The following is a 20,418-nucleotide window of genomic DNA, read 5'->3' as shown; positions in this document are numbered from 1 at the left end:
GGTGCTGGGAGCGTGGAGGAGGGTGGGGCAGAGGTGCTGGGAGGGTGGAGGAGGGTGAGGGCAGAGGTGCTGGGAGCGTGGAGGAGGGTGAGGGCAGAGGTGCTGGGAGCGTGGAGGAGGGTGGGGGCAGAGGTGCTGGGAGCGTGGAGGAGGGTGGGGGCAGAGGTGCTGGGAGCGTGGAGGAGGGTGGGGGCAGAGGTGCTGGGAGGCTGGAGGAGGGTGGGGGCAGAGGTGCTGGGAGGGTGGAGGAGGGTGGGGGCAGAGGTGCTGGGAGGGTGGAGGAGGGTGAGGGCAGAGGTGCTGGGAGCGTGGAGGAGGGTGGGGCAGAGGTGCTGGGAGGCTGGAGGAGGGTGGAGGCAAAAGAAATAACAACTTTTACTCGAGTAACAGTACTGGTACTTCAATACAAATATTACAAATTACTACAACTAAATGCAGCTTAAAAAAGTACACAAAAATATACAATTAAAAAAATTACTCAAGTAAATGTAACTAAGTATATGTGTCTCAGTACAACGACACTCTGATTGGATGACAGTGTGGTAGTGGGTTAGGGCAGTCAGTACTTGGGTCGGGCGGTGCTTGGGTGGGGTGGGCAGTGCTGGAGGGGCGGAGTTTGGTGGGTGGAGCTTGGGTAATACAGTGTGGTAGTTGGTGGGGCCACTGGATGCTTGGGGGGTGGGCAGTGCCTGGGAGGGTGGGCGGAGCTGGGGGACAGTGTGGCAGTGGGTGGCCCTTGTTTGTCTTGGGGATTTCACACTGTTTACTCCAGGAATGTGACAGTTCAGCCGCAGTGTCTGCCAGACTGACCACAGCCACTGACCCTCTCTCTCCTCTACTCCCCTCTGTATTTTTCTCTCTTTTTCTTGCTCTCTCCATCTCTCTGTCCCTTCCTCATTCTCCCCGTCTCTCTTTCTGTCTTAAAACAGAGGTCCGCAGCTGTCTGTGGGCGTCCTCTTTCACAATGGGACAACTGTGGTGTCTCTCAGCACAATTAGGCACTAATTACTACTAAAAATTACCACAAAATGTACGCACAAATCCAACCACCACAATATCAAGGACGCAAAGCCACCAAAATCCAAACACACCAGAGCGAGGATAAAAACACAGACAAAATCACACCAGAGTGAGGATAAAAACACAGACAAAATCACACCAGAGCGAGGATAAAAACATAGACAAAATCACACACAGCAGAGCGAGGATAAAAACACAGACAAAATCACACACACCAGAGCGAGGATAAAAACATAGACAAAATCACACACACCAGAGCGAGGATAAAAACACAGACAAAATCACACACAGCAGAGCGAGGATAAAAACACAGACAAAATCACACACACCAGAGCGAGGATAAAAACAAAATCACACACACCAGAGCGAGGATAAAAACACAGACAAAATCACACACACCAGAGCAAAGATAAAAACAAAATCACACACACCAGAGCGAGGATAAAAACACAGACAAAATCACACACACCAGAGCGAGGATAAAAACAAAATCACACACACCAGAGTGAGGATAAAAACAAAATCACACACACCAGAGCGAGGATAAAAACAAAATCACACACACCAGAGCGAGGATAAAAACAAAATCACACACACCAGAGCGAGGATAAAAACAAAATCACACACACCAGAGTGAGGATAAAAACAAAATCACACACACCAGAGCGAGGATAAAAACAAAATCACACACACCAGAGCGAGGATAAAAACACAGACAAAATCACACCAGAGCGAGGATAAAAACATAGACAAAATCACACACAGCAGAGCGAGGATAAAAACACAGACAAAATCACACACACCAGAGCGAGGATAAAAACATAGACAAAATCACACACACCAGAGCGAGGATAAAAACACAGACAAAATCACACACAGCAGAGCGAGGATAAAAACACAGACAAAATCACACACACCAGAGCGAGGATAAAAACAAAATCACACACACCAGAGCGAGGATAAAAACACAGACAAAATCACACACACCAGAGCAAAGATAAAAACAAAATCACACACACCAGAGCGAGGATAAAAACACAGACAAAATCACACACACCAGAGCGAGGATAAAAACAAAATCACACACACCAGAGTGAGGATAAAAACAAAATCACACACACCAGAGCGAGGATAAAAACAAAATCACACACACCAGAGCGAGGATAAAAACAAAATCACACACACCAGAGCGAGGATAAAAACAAAATCACACACACCAGAGTGAGGATAAAAACAAAATCACACACACCAGAGCGAGGATAAAAACAAAATCACACACACCAGAGCGAGGATAAAAACACAGACAAAATCACACCAGAGCGAGGATAAAAACAAAATCACACACACCAGAGCGAGGATAAAAACACAGACAAAATCACACACACCAGAGCGAGGATAAAAACAAAATCACACACACCAGAGTGAGGATAAAAACAAAATCACACACACCAGAGCGAGGATAAAAACACAGACAAAATCACACACACCAGAGCGAGGATAAAAACAAAATCACACACACCAGAGTGAGGATAAAAACAAAATCCAAACACACCAGAGCGAGGATAAAAACACAGACAAAATCACACCAGAGTGAGGATAAAAACAAAATCACACACACCAGAGCGAGGATAAAAACACAGACAAAATCACACCAGAGCGAGGATAAAAACATAGACAAAATCACACACACCAGAGCGAGGATAAAAACACAGACAAAATCACACACAGCAGAGCGAGGATAAAAACACAGACAAAATCACACACACCAGAGCGAGGATAAAAACAAAATCACACACACCAGAGCGAGGATAAAAACACAGACAAAATCACACACACCAGAGCAAAGATAAAAACAAAATCACACACACCAGAGCGAGGATAAAAACACAGACAAAATCACACACACCAGAGCGAGGATAAAAACAAAATCACACACACCAGAGTGAGGATAAAAACAAAATCACACACACCAGAGCGAGGATAAAAACAAAATCACACACACCAGAGCGAGGATAAAAACAAAATCACACACACCAGAGTGAGGATAAAAACAAAATCACACACACCAGAGCGAGGATAAAAACAAAATCACACACACCAGAGTGAGGATAAAAACACAGACAAAATCACACCAGAGCGAGGATAAAAACAAAATCACACACACCAGAGCGAGGATAAAAACACAGACAAAATCACACACACCAGAGCAAAGATAAAAACAAAATCACACACACCAGAGCGAGGATAAAAACACAGACAAAATCACACACACCAGAGCGAGGATAAAAACAAAATCACACACACCAGAGTGAGGATAAAAACAAAATCACACACACCAGAGCGAGGATAAAAACACAGACAAAATCACACACACCAGAGCGAGGATAAAAACAAAATCACACACACCAGAGTGAGGATAAAAACAAAATCACACACACCAGAGCGAGGATAAAAACAAAATCACACACACCAGAGCGAGGATAAAAACAAAATCACACACACCAGAGCGAGGATAAAAACACAGACAAAATCACACACACCAGAGCGAGGATAAAAACACAGACAAAATCACACACACCAGTGCGAGGATAAAAACACAGACAAAATCACACACACCAGAGCGAGGATAAAAACACAGACAAAATCACACACACCAGAGCGAGGATAAAAACACAGACAAAATCACACACACCAGAGCGAGGATAAAAACAAAATCACACACACCAGAGCGAGGATAAAAACAAAATCACACACACCAGAGCGAGGATAAAAACACAGACAAAATCACACACACCAGAGCGAGGATAAAAACACAGACAAAATCACACACAGCAGAGCGAGGATAAAAACACAGACAAAATCACACACACCAGAGCGAGGATAAAAACAAAATCACACACACCAGAGCGAGGATAAAAACACAAATCACAAGCACCAGAGCAAAGATAAAAACACAGACAAAATCACACACAGCAGAGCGAGGATAAAAACACAGACAAAATCACACACACCAGAGCGAGGATAAAAACAAAATCACACACACCAGAGCGAGGATAAAAACACAGACAAAATCACACACACCAGAGCGAGGATAAAAACAAAATCACACACACCAGAGCGAGGATAAAAACACAAATCACAAGCACCAGAGCAAAGATAAAAACACAGACAAAATCACACACACCAGAGCGAGGATAAAAACAAAATCACACACACCAGAGCGAGGATAAAAACACAGTGAGGCCTGGAAAAAAACTCATCCTCGGAGCCTATGGGTTAACGTTGTTGTGGTGTGAGCGCTGGTTTAGTGTTAGCACTGCACTCGCCATAGTTATTTTACCAAGTTAAGTGCGGGGCGACAGTGGCTCAGTGGTTAGAACAGTAGTGTGTGTGTGTATGTGTGTGTGGGGGTGTGTAGGGGTGTGTGTGTATGTGTGTGCTTCTGTCAGTCTTTCCAAGGGCAGCTCTGGCTACAATAGTACTTTACCATCACAAAGTATGGAATAAATAATGACTAGAGCAGGGGTCACCAACCTTTTTTAACCTGAGAGCTAATTTATGGCACTGAGTCATACGAAGGGCTACCAGTTTGAGACGCTCTTCTGAAATAACACATTTTCTCAGTTTGCCTTTAGTTATATATTATTAATAATGATAAATGATAATCGTCTATGTGAAGACACTGATCATGTTGCAAGACACTGATCACATTAATGAGTTCTCAAAATAATTATCAACAATGAGCAAGGAGAGAAACAGATATCAGTATTCAGCACTTTAACTTTACTGATCTTAGTAATTGTTAAATTTCCAGATGACACTTACATCACTACATTTCATAGGAAAAGTGTCCCATTTTCACTATCCATTGACAAACCTTTTTAACAAAACATAAATAATATGCATGCACCATGTTTCATAAAGTTATCAATTATGTAATGTTAAAGAAAAATAAGCTTACATATTCTTAAATAAATCTCGGTTGTGTGACTTTTTCACCGGTGTCGTGAAAAAAGCCTGTTGTTTACCCAAAGCTGCGTTTAGCTCTGGGCTTGTTCTGCCCATAGTGCGCGTCCCCGTGGGGAGTGCGCGTCCCCGTGGGTAGTTAGTGTGGAGTTTTGTGAGACGTAGTGACGTGTCCCTCCACATTGTGTCTTTGCCGCCACCACAGTCGCTCCGCAGATGAGATACGTGCAGGTTTCTTTTACTGTCTTAAATCGTTGTGAAAGTGATCTCTTTATTTTCTACCATGTTTTGGAGAAAGAAACTGCATTCAGCGCATCCTCACAGCGCAGAGCGGAGCACTGGTTTTGTCACGCGCACAATACTGACATTTGAAGTGAGTAGGTCAAAGTTCACCTTAACTTATCTAAACTTCACGTATAATGAACATATGTTTAAGATATTGTCATTTTTAAATCTATATAAACGCAAGGGTGATTAAAAAAATAGCAACAGAATAAAATTAAATTTTAGATGCAGCTCATTAGTGAGTTGTGCTGTTTTTAGAACTGATCTGAGGGGCGACTCATGTGGGGCATTTTTTTTCATTTTTGTCACTGTGGCATCTGGAATTTCCAGCAGTCTCCCATCCGAGCACTGACCAGGCCAGGCCTTGCATAGCTTCTAAGATCTGATGAAATCAGGCTTTGACAAAAAGATTTGGCCACAAACTTGGTCACCAGGTTATTAAGTGTATATTCTTGCATTTACATTCAAGAGCAGGCTGAATTATGAAGAAATCCCATGTAATTCAGAACATGTTCAGAACTTATTTCTTTTACACAGAATGGACATGAGATATTTACATAATTTCCACATTTGTATTTGCCATTTGTGACATTAACGATTCATATCTTCACAATAAACTTAACACTCTTCAGCTACTGTCAAAGCCTCCCACAGAAATTCTTTGTTTTATTTGGCAAGTAAATCTCTAAACACAAAGCTGCTTGTGGCTGTGTGCCTCTCACATCGGGTCTGTGACTCCGAGCACATATAAAACACATGGAAAAGAAAGAAAGGGAGTAAAGAAGGTAGTAAAAACCAGTGTGGACGCGCTGGGCAATGGGGACAGTGAGCAGAGGCCCCTGTGAGCAACCATGACACATAGGTGAGAAGTGCTACGTTCAAGGACGACTCTGCTGTACGAGATTATACCACTGTGAAGAGTAAATGGGAAATTTGAAGAGATTCCAAAAGCTTTTAAGTTTAAGGTTTTTAAGTTTGCAATAATCAATGCGAATATTTGGAAGATTACAAGTACATATATTTTGAGATTAAAGGTACAGTATCAAAGTCTGTAAGTGTTTCAGTTCAATAAACAACCAAATAAATATACACTTTTATTTTATTTTGCCCCAAAAGTCGCATACTGTGGCTTTAACGTGCACTATGTAACTTTCTGGTAGAATAATCCACCACCTGCTTGTTTCCATGGAGATGTTATTGCTTTGTCTGGAAAGTTGTGAAGCCATCATGATACAAGTCAGATCTGTGGAGAGGCGACCTTGCTTACATTAACAATGCCTGGGAGTTTAATGCCATACTGTAGAACATTCCAGGTAAGGCAATAACATCTCCATGGAGACAATCAGGTTCTCTTAATTAGTTTAAAATGTGGGGTGTGAACAAAATTTTGATTTTAAAGTAAAAAAGTTAAAATATTTCCAAAATTGTTCAGCTCTAATTTCCAGGCAGTCCCTCAGTGTTTGCAGGTTAAAATAATCAGACGTTCTTAGGACACATATTATTGAAAAGTGGTGTCACGAATATCATGGCCAAAATAACAGTGATTAACGATTATATTACGATAATGATAGTTTTTATATTATGTACCCATTTGGGCACCTCCTTCGTCCTTTGGGTTGTATTATTTTGTATAGAGTATGGAGTATGATGCATTTACAAAGCACATTTAAAAACAACCACCGCTGCTAAAAGTGCTGTACAGTATGAAGTGCAATGTAATAAAACAAAACACACAAAAATACAATAGAACACAACAAATACAATACAATACATGTGTCCTGCTCAGCACGTGCTAAAAGCCAGTGCAAACAGATGAGTTTTCAACAAAGATTTAAAAATATTTAAAGATCAGAGTCTAGGGACAGCTACAGCAAAAGCTCGAGTTTTGACTTGTTGGTCACATGACCCCAGTCTGCTGTACCTCTCCATCTCAAAGGCACTAACCACTCCTTTTAAGAGAATGAGGTTCAGATCTGAGCCAGAGAAAAGAAATGGTTTGAGAGGAGAGTTAAAGAAGAATTTTTTGTTGGAAAAACAATCCTTCTTTGAAGAGGAATGGGGGCCTCACACCATTTATCTCCGATTTATAACTCCATTCTCAAATCCAAAGCAAACAAAAGAAACAAAGAGAACAATATAGGGAGCCACGATGCCAATAGGTGCGAAAGCACCCATTAAGAGATGAATGAATATGTTAAGTATGACTCAGCCACAGTGCACACTTAGTGTAGCTCAGGGGTGGGAAAACTTCTTGACACACGGGTCACAATGTGTTCTAAAATTTGACAGAGGGGCCAGGCCAGGATATAGAGCTGTATATATTACATTAGAGACTTGGCATGCAACATGTAGCAAAACATGAATATGCAAGGGTCATTGTACAAATTGTTTTCCAAATGCATTAATTAATTAACTGATAATTAATTAATTAAATTTCAGTTATATGAACACAGCAGAAAAACTTTGAACAAGGTTTACCCTTACCTATTTTAATATAATTTGGTCACCTTCGGCAGGCCAGATTGATAAGCCCAAAGGGCCGTGTGGCCCTCGGGCCATAGTTTGCCCATGTCTGATGTAGCTCAATAGAGCTAGCCTACAAACAAAAATTGTAAACAAAAGCTGTTTACAGTTTCAGTGTGGTTAGCTCCTCCCTTCAGACAGATATAAGGCAGTGTCCAGCAGCAATCTGACCAGAACTGAAGAGCAGCGTCTTCACTCTCGTCCAGTTGACAGATTTTACTTTTGGCTTTTATAATAGAACAAACCAACACCACTTTATATCAGATTTCCATCCATCCATTTTCTTCCGCTTATCCGGGGCTAGGTCGAGAGGGCAGCAGTCTGAGCTGGGACTCCCAGACTTCCCTTACCCCAGACACATCCTCCAGCTCCTCTGGTGGGACCTCCAAGGCGTTCCCAGGCCAGCCGAGAGGCATAATCCCTCAAGCGTGTCCCCGAGTGTTTCCCGGGGCCTCCTCCCGGGGGACATGCCTGGAACACCCTAGGGCAGCGTCCCTAGGGAGGTGTCCAGGAGGCATCCTGAGCAGATGCCCGAGCCACCTCAGCTGGCTCTTCTCGACGTGTAGGAGCAGCGGCTTTCCACCGAACTCCTCCCCCATGTGACTGAGCTCCTCACCCAATCTCTAAGGGAGTGCCCAGCCACCCTACAGAGGAAACCCGTTTTGGCCACTTGTATCCACGATCTTGCCCTTTCGGACATTACCCAAAGTTCATGACCATAGGTGAGGGTAGGAACGTAGATTGACCAGTAAATCGAGAGCTTTGCCTTGCTCAGCTCATCACTGCAGACGCTGTACCAATCCACCTGTCAATCTCACGCTCCATCCTTCCCTCACTCGTGAATAAGACTGAGACACTTGAACTCCTCCACTTGAGGCAAGGACTCTCCACCCACTTGGAGAGGGCAAGCCACCTTTTTCCGGTTGAGAACCATGGCCTTGGATTTGGAGGAGCTGATTCTCATCCCAGCTGCTTTATACTCGGCTACAAACCGCCCCAGTGCCTGCTGCAGGTCCTGGCTCGATGAAGCCATCAGGACAACATCATCTGCAAACAGCAAAGATGAAATCCTGTGGTTCCCGAACCAGACCCCCTCTGGCCCCTGGCTGCGCCTAGAAATTCTGTCCATAAATATAATGAACACAACCAGTGACAAAGGGCAGCCCTGGCGGAGTCCAACATGCACCGGGAACAGGTCTGACTTACTGCCAGCAATGCGAACACAGCTCCTGCTCCGGTCATACAGGGACCGGACAGCCCTTAGCAAAGAGCCCCAGACCCCATACTCCCAGAGCACCCCCAAAGGACACCATGAGGGACACGGTCGAATGCCTTCTCCAGATTCACAAAACACATGTGAACTGGTTGGGCAAACTCCCAGATCCCTCGAGGACTTGGTGGAGAGTATAGAGCTAGTTCAGTGTTCTGCGAGCAGGATGAAAACTGCACTGCTCCTCCTGAAGTGTAATTCCCTTGTGGTTGGAACACACCCTCCGGTCCTGCTTCTTATACAGAGGGACCACCACCTCGGTCTGCCAGTTCAGTGGTACTGTCCTCGACTGCCATACAATGTTGCAGAGATGTGTCAGCCAAGACAGCCCCACAATATCCAGAGGCTTGAGGTACTCGAGACGGATCTCATTTACCCCCAGAGCCTTGCCACCATCTCAGTGACTTCAGCCAGGGTGATGAATGAGTCCTCCTCTGGGTCCCCAGTCTCTGCTTGCTCCTCGGAAGGCGTGATAGCAGGATTGAGAAGATATTCAAAGTATTCCTTCCACAGTCCGACAACATCCCCAGTCGAGGTCAGCAGCTCTCCATCCGCACTGTAAACAGTGTTGGTGAAGCACTGCTTCCCCCTCCTGAGGCATCGGTCGGTTTGCCAGAATTTCTTTGAGGCCATCCCACAGTCCTCTTCCATCGCCTCCCCAAAATCCTCCCAACCCCGAGTTTTTTTCCTCGGCGAGCTGTAGCACGCTTGGCCCGCTGGTACTCATCAGCTGCCTCAGGAGTCCCACAACCCAACAGGGCTCAATAGGCTTCCTTCTTCAGCCTGACGGCATCCCTTACTTCCGGTGTCCACCACGGGTTTGGGGGTTGCCACGGTGACAAGCACTGCAGAAATTACGACCACAGCTACAAGCAGCCGCATCAACCATATTCATTCCCCTAGATTGCTCCTGCTAGCGTTAGCAACAGCTTTAATTGACAGCGTTGCTAAGTGCCCGCACTCTGCTAAACCAGCGATGCGGATGGGAAGGGACGTTGCCTTCAACAGCCTCGCTCTGGATTGGCTCTTTAGTTACTATGATACTCGCGCTCGGAATTCCAAATATGAAACTCAGATCCAAATTACTATAACTGCTAACCTCGATGAGTTTCATTTGACTGGAGCCAAACACTGTGGGTCATGTCACACTCACTTAGTCCACTTCCTTATACCGTCTATGCTCTGGATCAGAGATTGTTTGTGTAAAGTTACGACTCAGTCTGGATGAGATGTTTGTTAAAAGGGATCACTCACTCTGAATGACGCTGAGCCCAAACAGGTGACAGTCCTTAAGCCGCAGGAGGTCACACACCTGAACCAACAGCTCTTGACACAATGTTTTCACCTAGGAAAAGAAAACAAGACAAAACATTTATTTGAAAGGGAAAGAATGATTTCTTGTCAAACTAAACACTCTTTGGGAAGTAAATCAAAGAGTTAAAATGTCTGTGTAACCCCTCACTCGTTCAGCTTTTGCTAAAGAGTTAAAATGTCCATATAAGTTCATAGCCATAAGTAAGTAAGTCATAAGTTCTAACAGGGATATTTAGGAGTTTCAAGCTATGCCAACAATCCTCCATTGTAACAGCAATTAAGACATTCATATGAATCAAAATACTTAATCTTTTGAATGGGGAAAGGTCTTCACAAAGTCCTTCAAATCAGGAAGGAACCATTTGTCTGAAACCCATGAATGAGTAGTGATTTATACTGACTTTGTAGTGTAAGATGCCTTTATTTCATTTAATTAAAATAATAATTACATTAAAACATTTTTTTCAGTTATAAGTGAAGTGAAAATCCAGTATTATACAGGCCTGTGGTGTTACATTTTACAATTAGACTTGGGTAGACAAGATGATTGAAAAGATGATGAAAACTTGGATGTACATTGCACTTTATACCACGGTCAGGGAGAATTCCAATGGCTAACTGCTGTTCGTTAATACTGCACACAGAGTGTATATATAAATGGACATAGCTAACCTGCTGGCCCCCGTCTAAATAGGAAGTGAGCATGAGCACACATACATGATCCTGGGTTTTTTATTTCACTATTGTGTCAGTAACTCAACATATCAACATTAATAACAGACAAATCAGGTGCCTTCTTTCCACAAGGTTGCTCCCGCTAACGTCAGTAGGTTTAATTGACAGCATTTATCAAACCTAATTAACAGATAAACGCCGTGCTAAAACAGCAGTGTGAGCGGGCAGGGGCATTACCTTCAACAACCTCTTTGGATGCTATGATACTCGCAGTCAGAATTCCTAATATGCAACGCAGCTACAAACTGGCCCCTATAACTGCTAGCCTCGATGGGCTTTGTGATCTGCCTGGAGCCAAATGCTGTGGGTGACATCACACTCACTTAGTCCACTTCTTTATACAGTCTATGGTCATAACTGGCATCAAACTGTCAATCTTCTGGTTATAAGTGTGCTTATTTAGCAGCCACACTCTGTAGACCATACAGATAGATAGTAATAACAGGAATAACAGCACTTTTGCACTTTAATGACCTTAGATTAAACTGCAGTGGGTTCAGACGGCTGTGGTCAGAGCAGATGATTTCACGGATATGTCATAGTTTCAGATGGACTGCAGGGGCCTGTATAACCCATAGACTGTTTATATAAATGGACATATCTAACCTGCTAGCCTTCACTTTCCAAATAGGAAGTGATCATGAGCACACTTCCGGCTCCATTGACTCTGGCTCCAATTCACTTTACCTTGAAAAACTGTAACCTTCTCTCTGTAACTGCTGATATAACTCTATGGGGGAGTCACTGTTTTATAAAGAAAGATTAAAACTTATGATAAACAAGTGTTAAACCTCATTATTTACCAGGGATTAGCTCCACGAACTTGGCTTGTTAATCTTAAGGCTTACATTTATTTCCAGTTCAACAATAATGTCTTTAGGGTTGATCGATGCCGCCCCCATTTAAAATAATTTCATTCCAGTCTATTTATACTGACGGAGAAGATGTTGAACTTTGTATCAGTTTTTGTTTCATGTGGATAAGCCCAGTAATAACAGAGATATTAACCATTAACCAGGTCCACACATCTGTATCTTACAGTTACACTTGAGGATGCTGACCTGTCTCCAGCTCAGTGTAAAGCTAAAATGCATAGGCTTCAGAATAATAAAAAACAGGACCATTGCCATAGTAATTAATTACTATATCGGCTTACTTTTATGATGATTATTTATGTTTTGATTTGTTGTGTTGTGATTTTAATGTCTTTATAATTCTGCAAAGTAATTTAAATTACTTTTGTGTACCTATTGTGCTATACAAATAAACTTACTTTGCCTTGCTGTGAAAAGTCCCCAAAATGGTACCTGTAACATGAAGCTAAAACGCATGAATGAAGGCATGGAGTTACTCACATTGACGATGACGTTGAGCGTATCATCATTGGGCAAAAAGACACAGACACAGCGACGGTCCTGCATGGTTTTGTTATTGTGGAAGTTCAGTTTGTTCATGTTTGAGTGATGGAGCCTGAGAGAATCTTCCTCCACCTCCTCCTCCACCTCCTCCTCCACCTCCTCCTCCTCCAGAAGACTATGGCTCAAGTGCAGGTCACGACAGAATCTGCTCCTCTGGGCTCAGGCGGGACGGGGTGCTGGGGGGAGGGCATCAGGACCAGAGATCAGGGCTGCTCCTGGAGAATAAATCAGAAAGTTTAGGGTTATCGGTTTAACAGCTTTTACACAGAATAAGAACTTGGAGACACAGGGAGGGCAACTGACACACTGGGGCATTTCAAAACATGTTTGTAGAGGTCTAAACTACAGATACAAGAATTTATCTAGAAAACCACAGGGGACAGTGTATTCTAAATAACTGCAGTCTTTCCTATTGTGATAAATGAAGAAGCAACTGATTCAAAATTGCACTTTGAACAATTCACAAACTGAGCAGGCAGCACCATAGACTGTATATATAAATGGAAATAGCTAACCTGCTAGCTGCAGTGTTCCAAATAGGAAGTGATCATGGGCGCTATTCCGGCTCACTCGACTCTGGCTCCAACTCACTTTACATAAGAAAACTGTGGCCTCTCTCTCTGTAACTGCTGCTGTCAGACTCATCATTTCTGTCTTAAATGTTATTTTGCATTGTGTCCATAAAGCAAGATATGAACATTAATAACAGACAAATCAGACATCTTCTTTCTCTGAGGTTGCTATCACTAGCATCAGCAACAGGCTTGATTGACAGTGTTGCCAAGCGCCTGCTCTGTGTTAAACCAGCGATGTGGGCTGAAAGTGGCCTTACCTTCAATGGCCTTGTTCTGGATTGGCTCTTTGGTTGCTATGATACTCACAGTCTGAAACTCGTCTCCAAATCTGCCACTATAACTACTAGCCTCGATGAGCTTCATCATGGCATTTATTTGTTGCAGCTCATGTCTTTTAATGATACCATTTATTTTAAAAAAGATGTTATTGGGATTATTATATGGGATTATTAATTGATTATCTTAATTATTTTAATTGTATCAGTGGCATAAAATGGTTTCAATATTACCGTTTATCACAGTATATCTCTATAGCGATATATCTTGCTTTGAAATGTGTTATTGTGACAGCCTTACTTACACACAATGCCCTAAGACCAGGATAGTTTTTTTAGTTTTTTTTTCTAGGTATAAAAATAGGAGAGTGCAAATGAAAGACATGGCGCTCCAGGAAAAACAGGGCAGTGCTCCTCTGAGTTGTCCACAAAAAGTGACTTCAGAGTGGGGGAATGTCAGAGCGTCCCTGGGCACCTCTGTGGAGGAAGTGACACAATTCAAACACACAAACTCAGTCACTGGAGCTGTAACTGGAGGTTCAACTCTTATTTACCAAGGACAACCAATGCCTGATTTTAAACTATATACACAAAAACATGCTCATTTAAACAAGATACCAGAAAGAGCTCAAAAACTGGAGAACTGAATGGATCAGGTATCAATTCTGTACAAAATGGAAAAAATATATAATCTTTCCTCAACTTTCAATCGTAATATCATGAAAGTAAACAAGGCTAGGGTGATCTGAGCACAAATTTAAGTTCATAATGGTATCTTTACTACTGTAGTATTTTTTATACAGAGGTATATCAATTTGGTCCTCACTCCCCCATCACACATCATCACTCATTGTTCACAGACGAAATGAAATGTCTCTGTCTCTCGCCTCAGATTAACAGAATTTCGTTCGTTAGTCATTGATTCTACAGAAATCTGCCATGTTTTTCAGTCCCTTGTCATATTTTCCCCTTTCTTTTTTCCTCGTAAGCAGCCATATTTGTTTTGATATGAACGGACCATGTATGTCCTTGACTGGCTATAATCCACCTGTCAATCATGGCCATCTGAAGACGGGGGTTCACCGGTGAAAAGACTCACACCTTTGTAAAGTATTGTAAAGTTTGTATTCTTCAGGTAAATTTGTTAGTTCTGTATTAAATATGGCAACATTGTGAACCCAATTTCTTTTAAAACAAGAAAACAGAAGCATCTCGAACATGTATGAAATGTAATGAAATAAACTATAGCAGCATTCCACACACTCTCTGAGTCAGTCCTTATAAACAGAACTAACTGTCTTTGTGGGCTCCTCCCTCTGTGAATGAGGAGGAGCTGCTGCTAAAGTGGAAAAATTCTGAACTAAAGACCAAACACACTGGTCTGAGAATGAAGCCTTTGTGGATTATTAAGGTCACTCTGTGCACGCCGAGGACTGCATTTACACAGTGTAAAGACGAACACACTTCATGTAACATCTAAAGCACACAAGCCTGTCAGGAGAATTACTACATCATCTCTTCTTGCCATAGTGTATAAAGAAGTAGACTAAGTGAGTGTGAGGTCACCCACAGCGTTCAGCTCTAGTCAAATGAAGCTCACCGAGGCTAGCAGTTATAGGGCCAATTTAGAGCAGAGTTCCATGTTTGGAATTCCGACTGTGAGTATCATAGCAGCTAAAGAGCCAATCCAAAGCGAGGCTGTTGAAGGTAACGCCCCTTCCCGCTCGCACCATCAGGCGCCTGATTTGTCTAGTATTAATGTTCATATCTTGATTTACGGACAAAATAGCTAAATAAAAATACCAAGATCATGTACAGCAGGTTAATACAAATATTTTAAGGCCAAAATGACGAGTCTGACAGCAGACAGATTTTTAGGTCGTTTTCACACCTAATAGTCCAGTAGACTCGGTTCGATTCGGGACCAAAATTGAAACATTGTTAACATTTTCAACTGGAGCGGTTTGCTTTCACACTGCTTTTTGTCAAACGAACCAAACTTTTTGAGAAGCTTGTCTAATCCTTCACATGTGGTGGCGCTGTACCAAAAACCATGGAAGGAAACGAGACAAAAAACCATGAAGAAGAAACGCCGCTCGTCTATTGGTCAATACAACGCAACTTCTTTTCCGCAGGGAAATGTAAACAACACTGCGCTACAGTGCGGGGGAATCCTACTGCTTTCATTTTTTCACTTATTAATTTATAAGCCTCGTTGTTTTTGTGCGTGGTCACGAGTAACTGACATATATTTTCGTCAGACCATATTTCTATGAGGGCTTTTACCTCCTCTTCACTCCACGTCTGACCACGATCCATTTCTCCGCTCCGCTAGCTTTGCACCCGTGTTTGTTTTGGTTTTATTTACCCAGAATGCTCTGCATGTAATCCGCTTCCTGTCTTTGGAGTGGCCTGTGGTCCGCTTGGCGTTCACATATGCATTCGAACCGTACCAGAGTTCACTTCAACCGGACCGAGACCTAGGTTTTTTGGCGGACCAGCGTTCGCTTTTTTGGACCGTATCAGAGTTCGATTGCGCATTCACACCTGACCAAACGAACCGGACTTTGTGGCCAAAAGAACTAGAGTTCGATTAAAGCGTACTAACCAGTGCTAGTGTGAATACGACCTTAATGTAAAGTGAATTGGAGCCAGAGCAGATGAAGCTGGAAGAGCGTCCAAGATAACTTCCTATTTGGAATGTGGCAGCTAGCAGGTTAGCTGTGTCTATTTGAGCCTACATATATATATATATATATATATATATATATATATATATATATATATATATATATATATATATATATATATATATATATATATATATATATATATATATATATTTCAGAGAGCAAAAAAAAGCCAAAAACATGTGACCCCAGCCCCAGAAAATATGTTAAAAAAAAAAAAAGTTAAATGTTGTGTGTCACTGTTGATTGAACACTATGAGAGGCACATATTAGCATTACCATCAAAAACTGCTTTAAAACATCAATTGTCTGTTAACAGCCAGTATTTTAGTCTTTACTCTGTGTATTATTATGAAACAGACCAGAAAAAGACCACAAATGTCACTGGGGAGCAAACCCAAACAACATAACCAGCCACCCTCGAATTCTGCATGTTACTTTCCTAAAAATAGAAGCCCAAAGTCACTAAAACTGACCTGGCAACTCTGCTCCTAACTTTTAACACACAGGCAGCCAGGTAACAAGTTCAAACGTGCCCGTCTCTGCATGAGGCCTGGGGTCAGATAATGCAACCTCCGGGGGGCGTAAACTGTCCCACCTTAAGACAAAAGACCAAAACGAAACATCTCCAAACCCATCATCATGGTGAGACCTTACAGACAGGAAGACTCCTGTCTGTAAGGTCTCACCTCTGCCCCATCCGACACGGGGGAGGTGGTGCATTGCACAAGACAGGGGCAGATTAGCATCAAAAAGAGGGTTTCCCAAAGGTATGTGTGTATTTACAGAGGTGGTCTTGTACTTCAAAATGCTGCAGTAAGTGAGAAGAAGTGGCCCATTTGGTGAAGTTAACAGAAACCTACAGAGCAAATATGTCCAACTTTGAACTTTTCTCTAAATTACAACAGTTTGGAGGAAAGGAAATAGAAGAGCAGGGCGATATTAGGTCTATTATGAGGAATACTACATCTATATACTATAGATGGAACAATAGTTAGGGGGTCAATATTTATAGCGGTAATTTTTCTTTGCGCTTTTGGGGAAATTTTGGTTCTTTTTCTGTAATACCATGAGATTTGAGCTGTGGAAGGTTTAACTATGAGCTTCTATGACTCATGATATTAGTTTATATACAAATAAATTTCTTGTTGTAAAAGAAAAACTATATTGTGGACAAAACTTTATTTAAGCAAAGACGTTTGGCTACTCATTCAAGTCGCTTCTTCAGTCACAGTCAGATTGCTGGTGAACACTGCCTTATATCTGTTTGAAGGGAGGAGCTAAGTACACTGTTGGCTAGGTCTGTTGAGCTGCATGCTAGCTTGTTCTATAGATTTCCTTGTTTAGATTTAGGACTGCCTTTCCACATGGCTCAAACTACACTTGTATAACTGATAGTACCACTTGCCATTTGCCTCCCCCAGAGGACACCTCCATGTGTTCTGTGCTACAGCTGCATTTGAAAATCCTTATTTGACTAAGTGCCCATTCATTGCTTGTGCCTGGGTCGTACAGTGTGGCTTTGTTGGTGCAGAGACAGAGGGCATTGTGGGTAATGCAGTCATAAATCGTGTTGTGTTGACACACAGCATAGGTTCTCATTAAAGCGGGTCATTGGGAGAAGAGCTGCAGTCTGCACATCCAGGATGCTGAGGCTGCTGACTGGGGCCACACAAAAGTAACACAATGATTTAAAGGGCCTGGATACAGTTTTTCCCTTAAGATGCTCAGAAAGCATAAGGTAAAAGTATGGATGACTCCAAAAAGTTTAAAATGGACTAGTTTTGTTTTTCACATTTTTAAAACGGCAAGAATCAGGTACAGTGCTTTTAATTGTAATAAACGTGACCAGACGTGTTTAAAGGTAGAATGGTGCAGTGTGTTGGTCTGTTTGTCTAAGGCTGTGACATCAAAAGGCTCCGCGTACAGCAGTGTGCTAGTTAGCTCACTGTCTCTCAAAGCTAACAGTCAAGTTTACTAAAATCAGAAAACACAAAACAACCTGTTAAAATTCAGATTAATTAAAACACTACAGACTATACAATATTTTTTGTAAATATGTGGTGTTTTAATACTTATTATTCCCCAAAATTAGCATTAGCTTTAGCATTGAGACACAAACATGTCTCTTTCTAAACACAGAAGTGTCTATGTTGAGGTATTCATTTTATTTGTGAGTGTTTAACATGTGACTGTGACATCCACCTGTCCACTGTCTGACCCTAGCCCCCTAACCTCTGACCCCTAACCCACCTGTAGCTCCCTGTCCACTGTCTGACCCTAGCCCCCTAACCTCTGACCCCTGACCCACCTGCAGCTCCCTGTCCACTGTCTGACCCTAGCCCCCTAACCTCTGACCCCTAACCCACCTGCAGCTCCCTGTCCACTGTCTGACCCTAGCCCCCTAACCTCTGACCCCTAACCCACCTGCAGCTCCCTGTCCACTGTCTGACCCTAGCCCCCTAACCTCTGACCCCTGACCACTAACCAATCCGCAGCTCCCTGTCCACTGAGATCTGATCTTTAAATATTTGTTCATTTTAGCTCAAAGAGATGAAACTGGACAGGAAGTCATGATGCTAACAGTGAGGTTCCTGGGAGTTCTTGCTCACGTAAAGTGGGCTATTACACATCAGGTTACAACACACTTTTCTATAGAATTTATTCATGTTTCAAGTTGTTTTCAAGCCTTAACAACAATGTAAACACTTAGCCCACACTCAGATTTCCATACAGCATAGTAGGGATTATGTTAGCCATTTTCTGGAGCAGTTTGTTGCAGGGAGCGGGTTATGAATATCTCCTGCTGCAGATTTCAAAGGGGACCTGGATCGCCCTTTTGTCCTCGCTATAGGCACCACGTCCTGTGCACAGCAAGACAATACGGAGCTATTGTTAGAGGAAACGTATACTACACATTTCTAACAAATATACTGAACAAAGCAAACATAGTGAGCTGTAGTCGGAAGCAGGAGAGAGTCAACACCTAAGAAATGAACACAGAATGCAAAATACTGTTATAGAAATAAATGGATACATCAGATGGTTGATATATTGAACCAATATTTAGACATTTTAGTGTATCAGGTATCAGCCTTAAATCTCCAGAATTAGTCAATATTTAGTTTTGGCCATTCTGCTGCCTAAAAAAAACCACACAGATCTTTACATTAACACTTTAATGCAAAGAGATAGCTGCACAAAACGTGACAGCACAACTTTCTTAAGTAGGCCTGTCACAATAACACATTTTGGAAGTTTGATATACGAGATGATAAACGATAATATTGAAATGAATTCATACCACTGACACAAAAACCCAAGAGCAGATTTAAACCACAAAAAACTATTCTAAATCTACAACATTATTAAACATCATCAGCAGAGCTCATCGGCAATCGTTGCTCTGGATTCTAAACTATCAGTATTGGCATCGGCCATGAAAAAGCTATCAATCTCTTTTGAGTTATGCAGTTTTATTTCTGGCCAGTTTTTTCCTCTAGACCTGTGATAAGTAGTTTTCATTGTGGTAAATCAAAGTGATATGTTTTGCAAGTGACATTTTAAACGACCAGGACATGATACTTGATATGACCAGAGGTATGTTACTTGACTTTCTGCTATGGCCAATAACTGATATTTGCCAACACCAATGTTAAGGACTCAGAAACACACAAAAACACACAGCATTGTCATTGATCCTGGGGTATTTATTTCACTATTGTGCATTATTAAGAATTAAGATTAATTAAGAAGAAGAAGATATAAGAAGATATGAACAATAATAACAGACAAATCTTGCGCCTTCTTTCCCCGAGGTCGCGCCCACTAGCGTTAGCAACAGGTTTGATTGACAGCATTGCAACGTGCCTGCTCCATGCTAAACCAGCGCTGCAGGCGGGAAGGGTCGTTACCTTCAACAGACTCGCTCTGGATTGGCTCTTTGGCTGCTATGCTACTCGCGGCCAGCATTCCTAATATGCAATTCTGCTCCAAATTGGCCACTAGAACTGTTAGCCTTGATAAGCTTCATTTGACTGGAGCCGAACACTGTGGGTGACGTCACACTCACTCTTTATAAAGGCTATGAGAAAAACATGTTCTGAAATGTCCCAGTGTGTAAGATGCTCCACCTGATTCTCTATGGGGTCTTATTCTGCATAAAAACTGCTAACCTTGTCATTTAGATCTGTGATTCTTGTATTGTTTTGCCAGCTCATATTGTCAATTCATCTGGACGTTGAAGAGATTGTATGATATAAACATGAATCGCAAATCTAATAGCAGAAAAAATGTCTTTTAAAAATTGCAATTTGATATTTTCCCCAAATCCTTTAGCCCCAACAT

The 20,418-nt window shown here is 42.2% G+C and overlaps 1 protein-coding gene across 1 annotated transcript in view; it reads right to left on the bottom strand.

Moving 5' to 3' along the window:
- Positions 1–20,418, bottom strand: part of frmd6 (FERM domain containing 6) — a 69,463-nt gene that overhangs the window by 30,069 nt on the left and 18,976 nt on the right. The window contains exons 2-3 of the mRNA XM_033988854.2: positions 12,469–12,746; positions 10,319–10,409 (exon numbers count right to left, since the gene is read on the bottom strand). Coding sequence (XP_033844745.1) covers positions 10,319–10,409; positions 12,469–12,567 — 190 coding nt within the window. The 5' untranslated portion in view covers positions 12,568–12,746. The remainder of the gene's footprint in view (positions 1–10,318; positions 10,410–12,468; positions 12,747–20,418) is intronic.

Source organism: Periophthalmus magnuspinnatus, chromosome 22, assembly GCF_009829125.3.
Source record: "Periophthalmus magnuspinnatus isolate fPerMag1 chromosome 22, fPerMag1.2.pri, whole genome shotgun sequence".
In the NCBI taxonomy this organism is placed as follows: Eukaryota; Metazoa; Chordata; class Actinopteri; order Gobiiformes; family Gobiidae; genus Periophthalmus; species Periophthalmus magnuspinnatus.
This window is presented reverse-complemented; position numbering and strand designations above follow the sequence as displayed.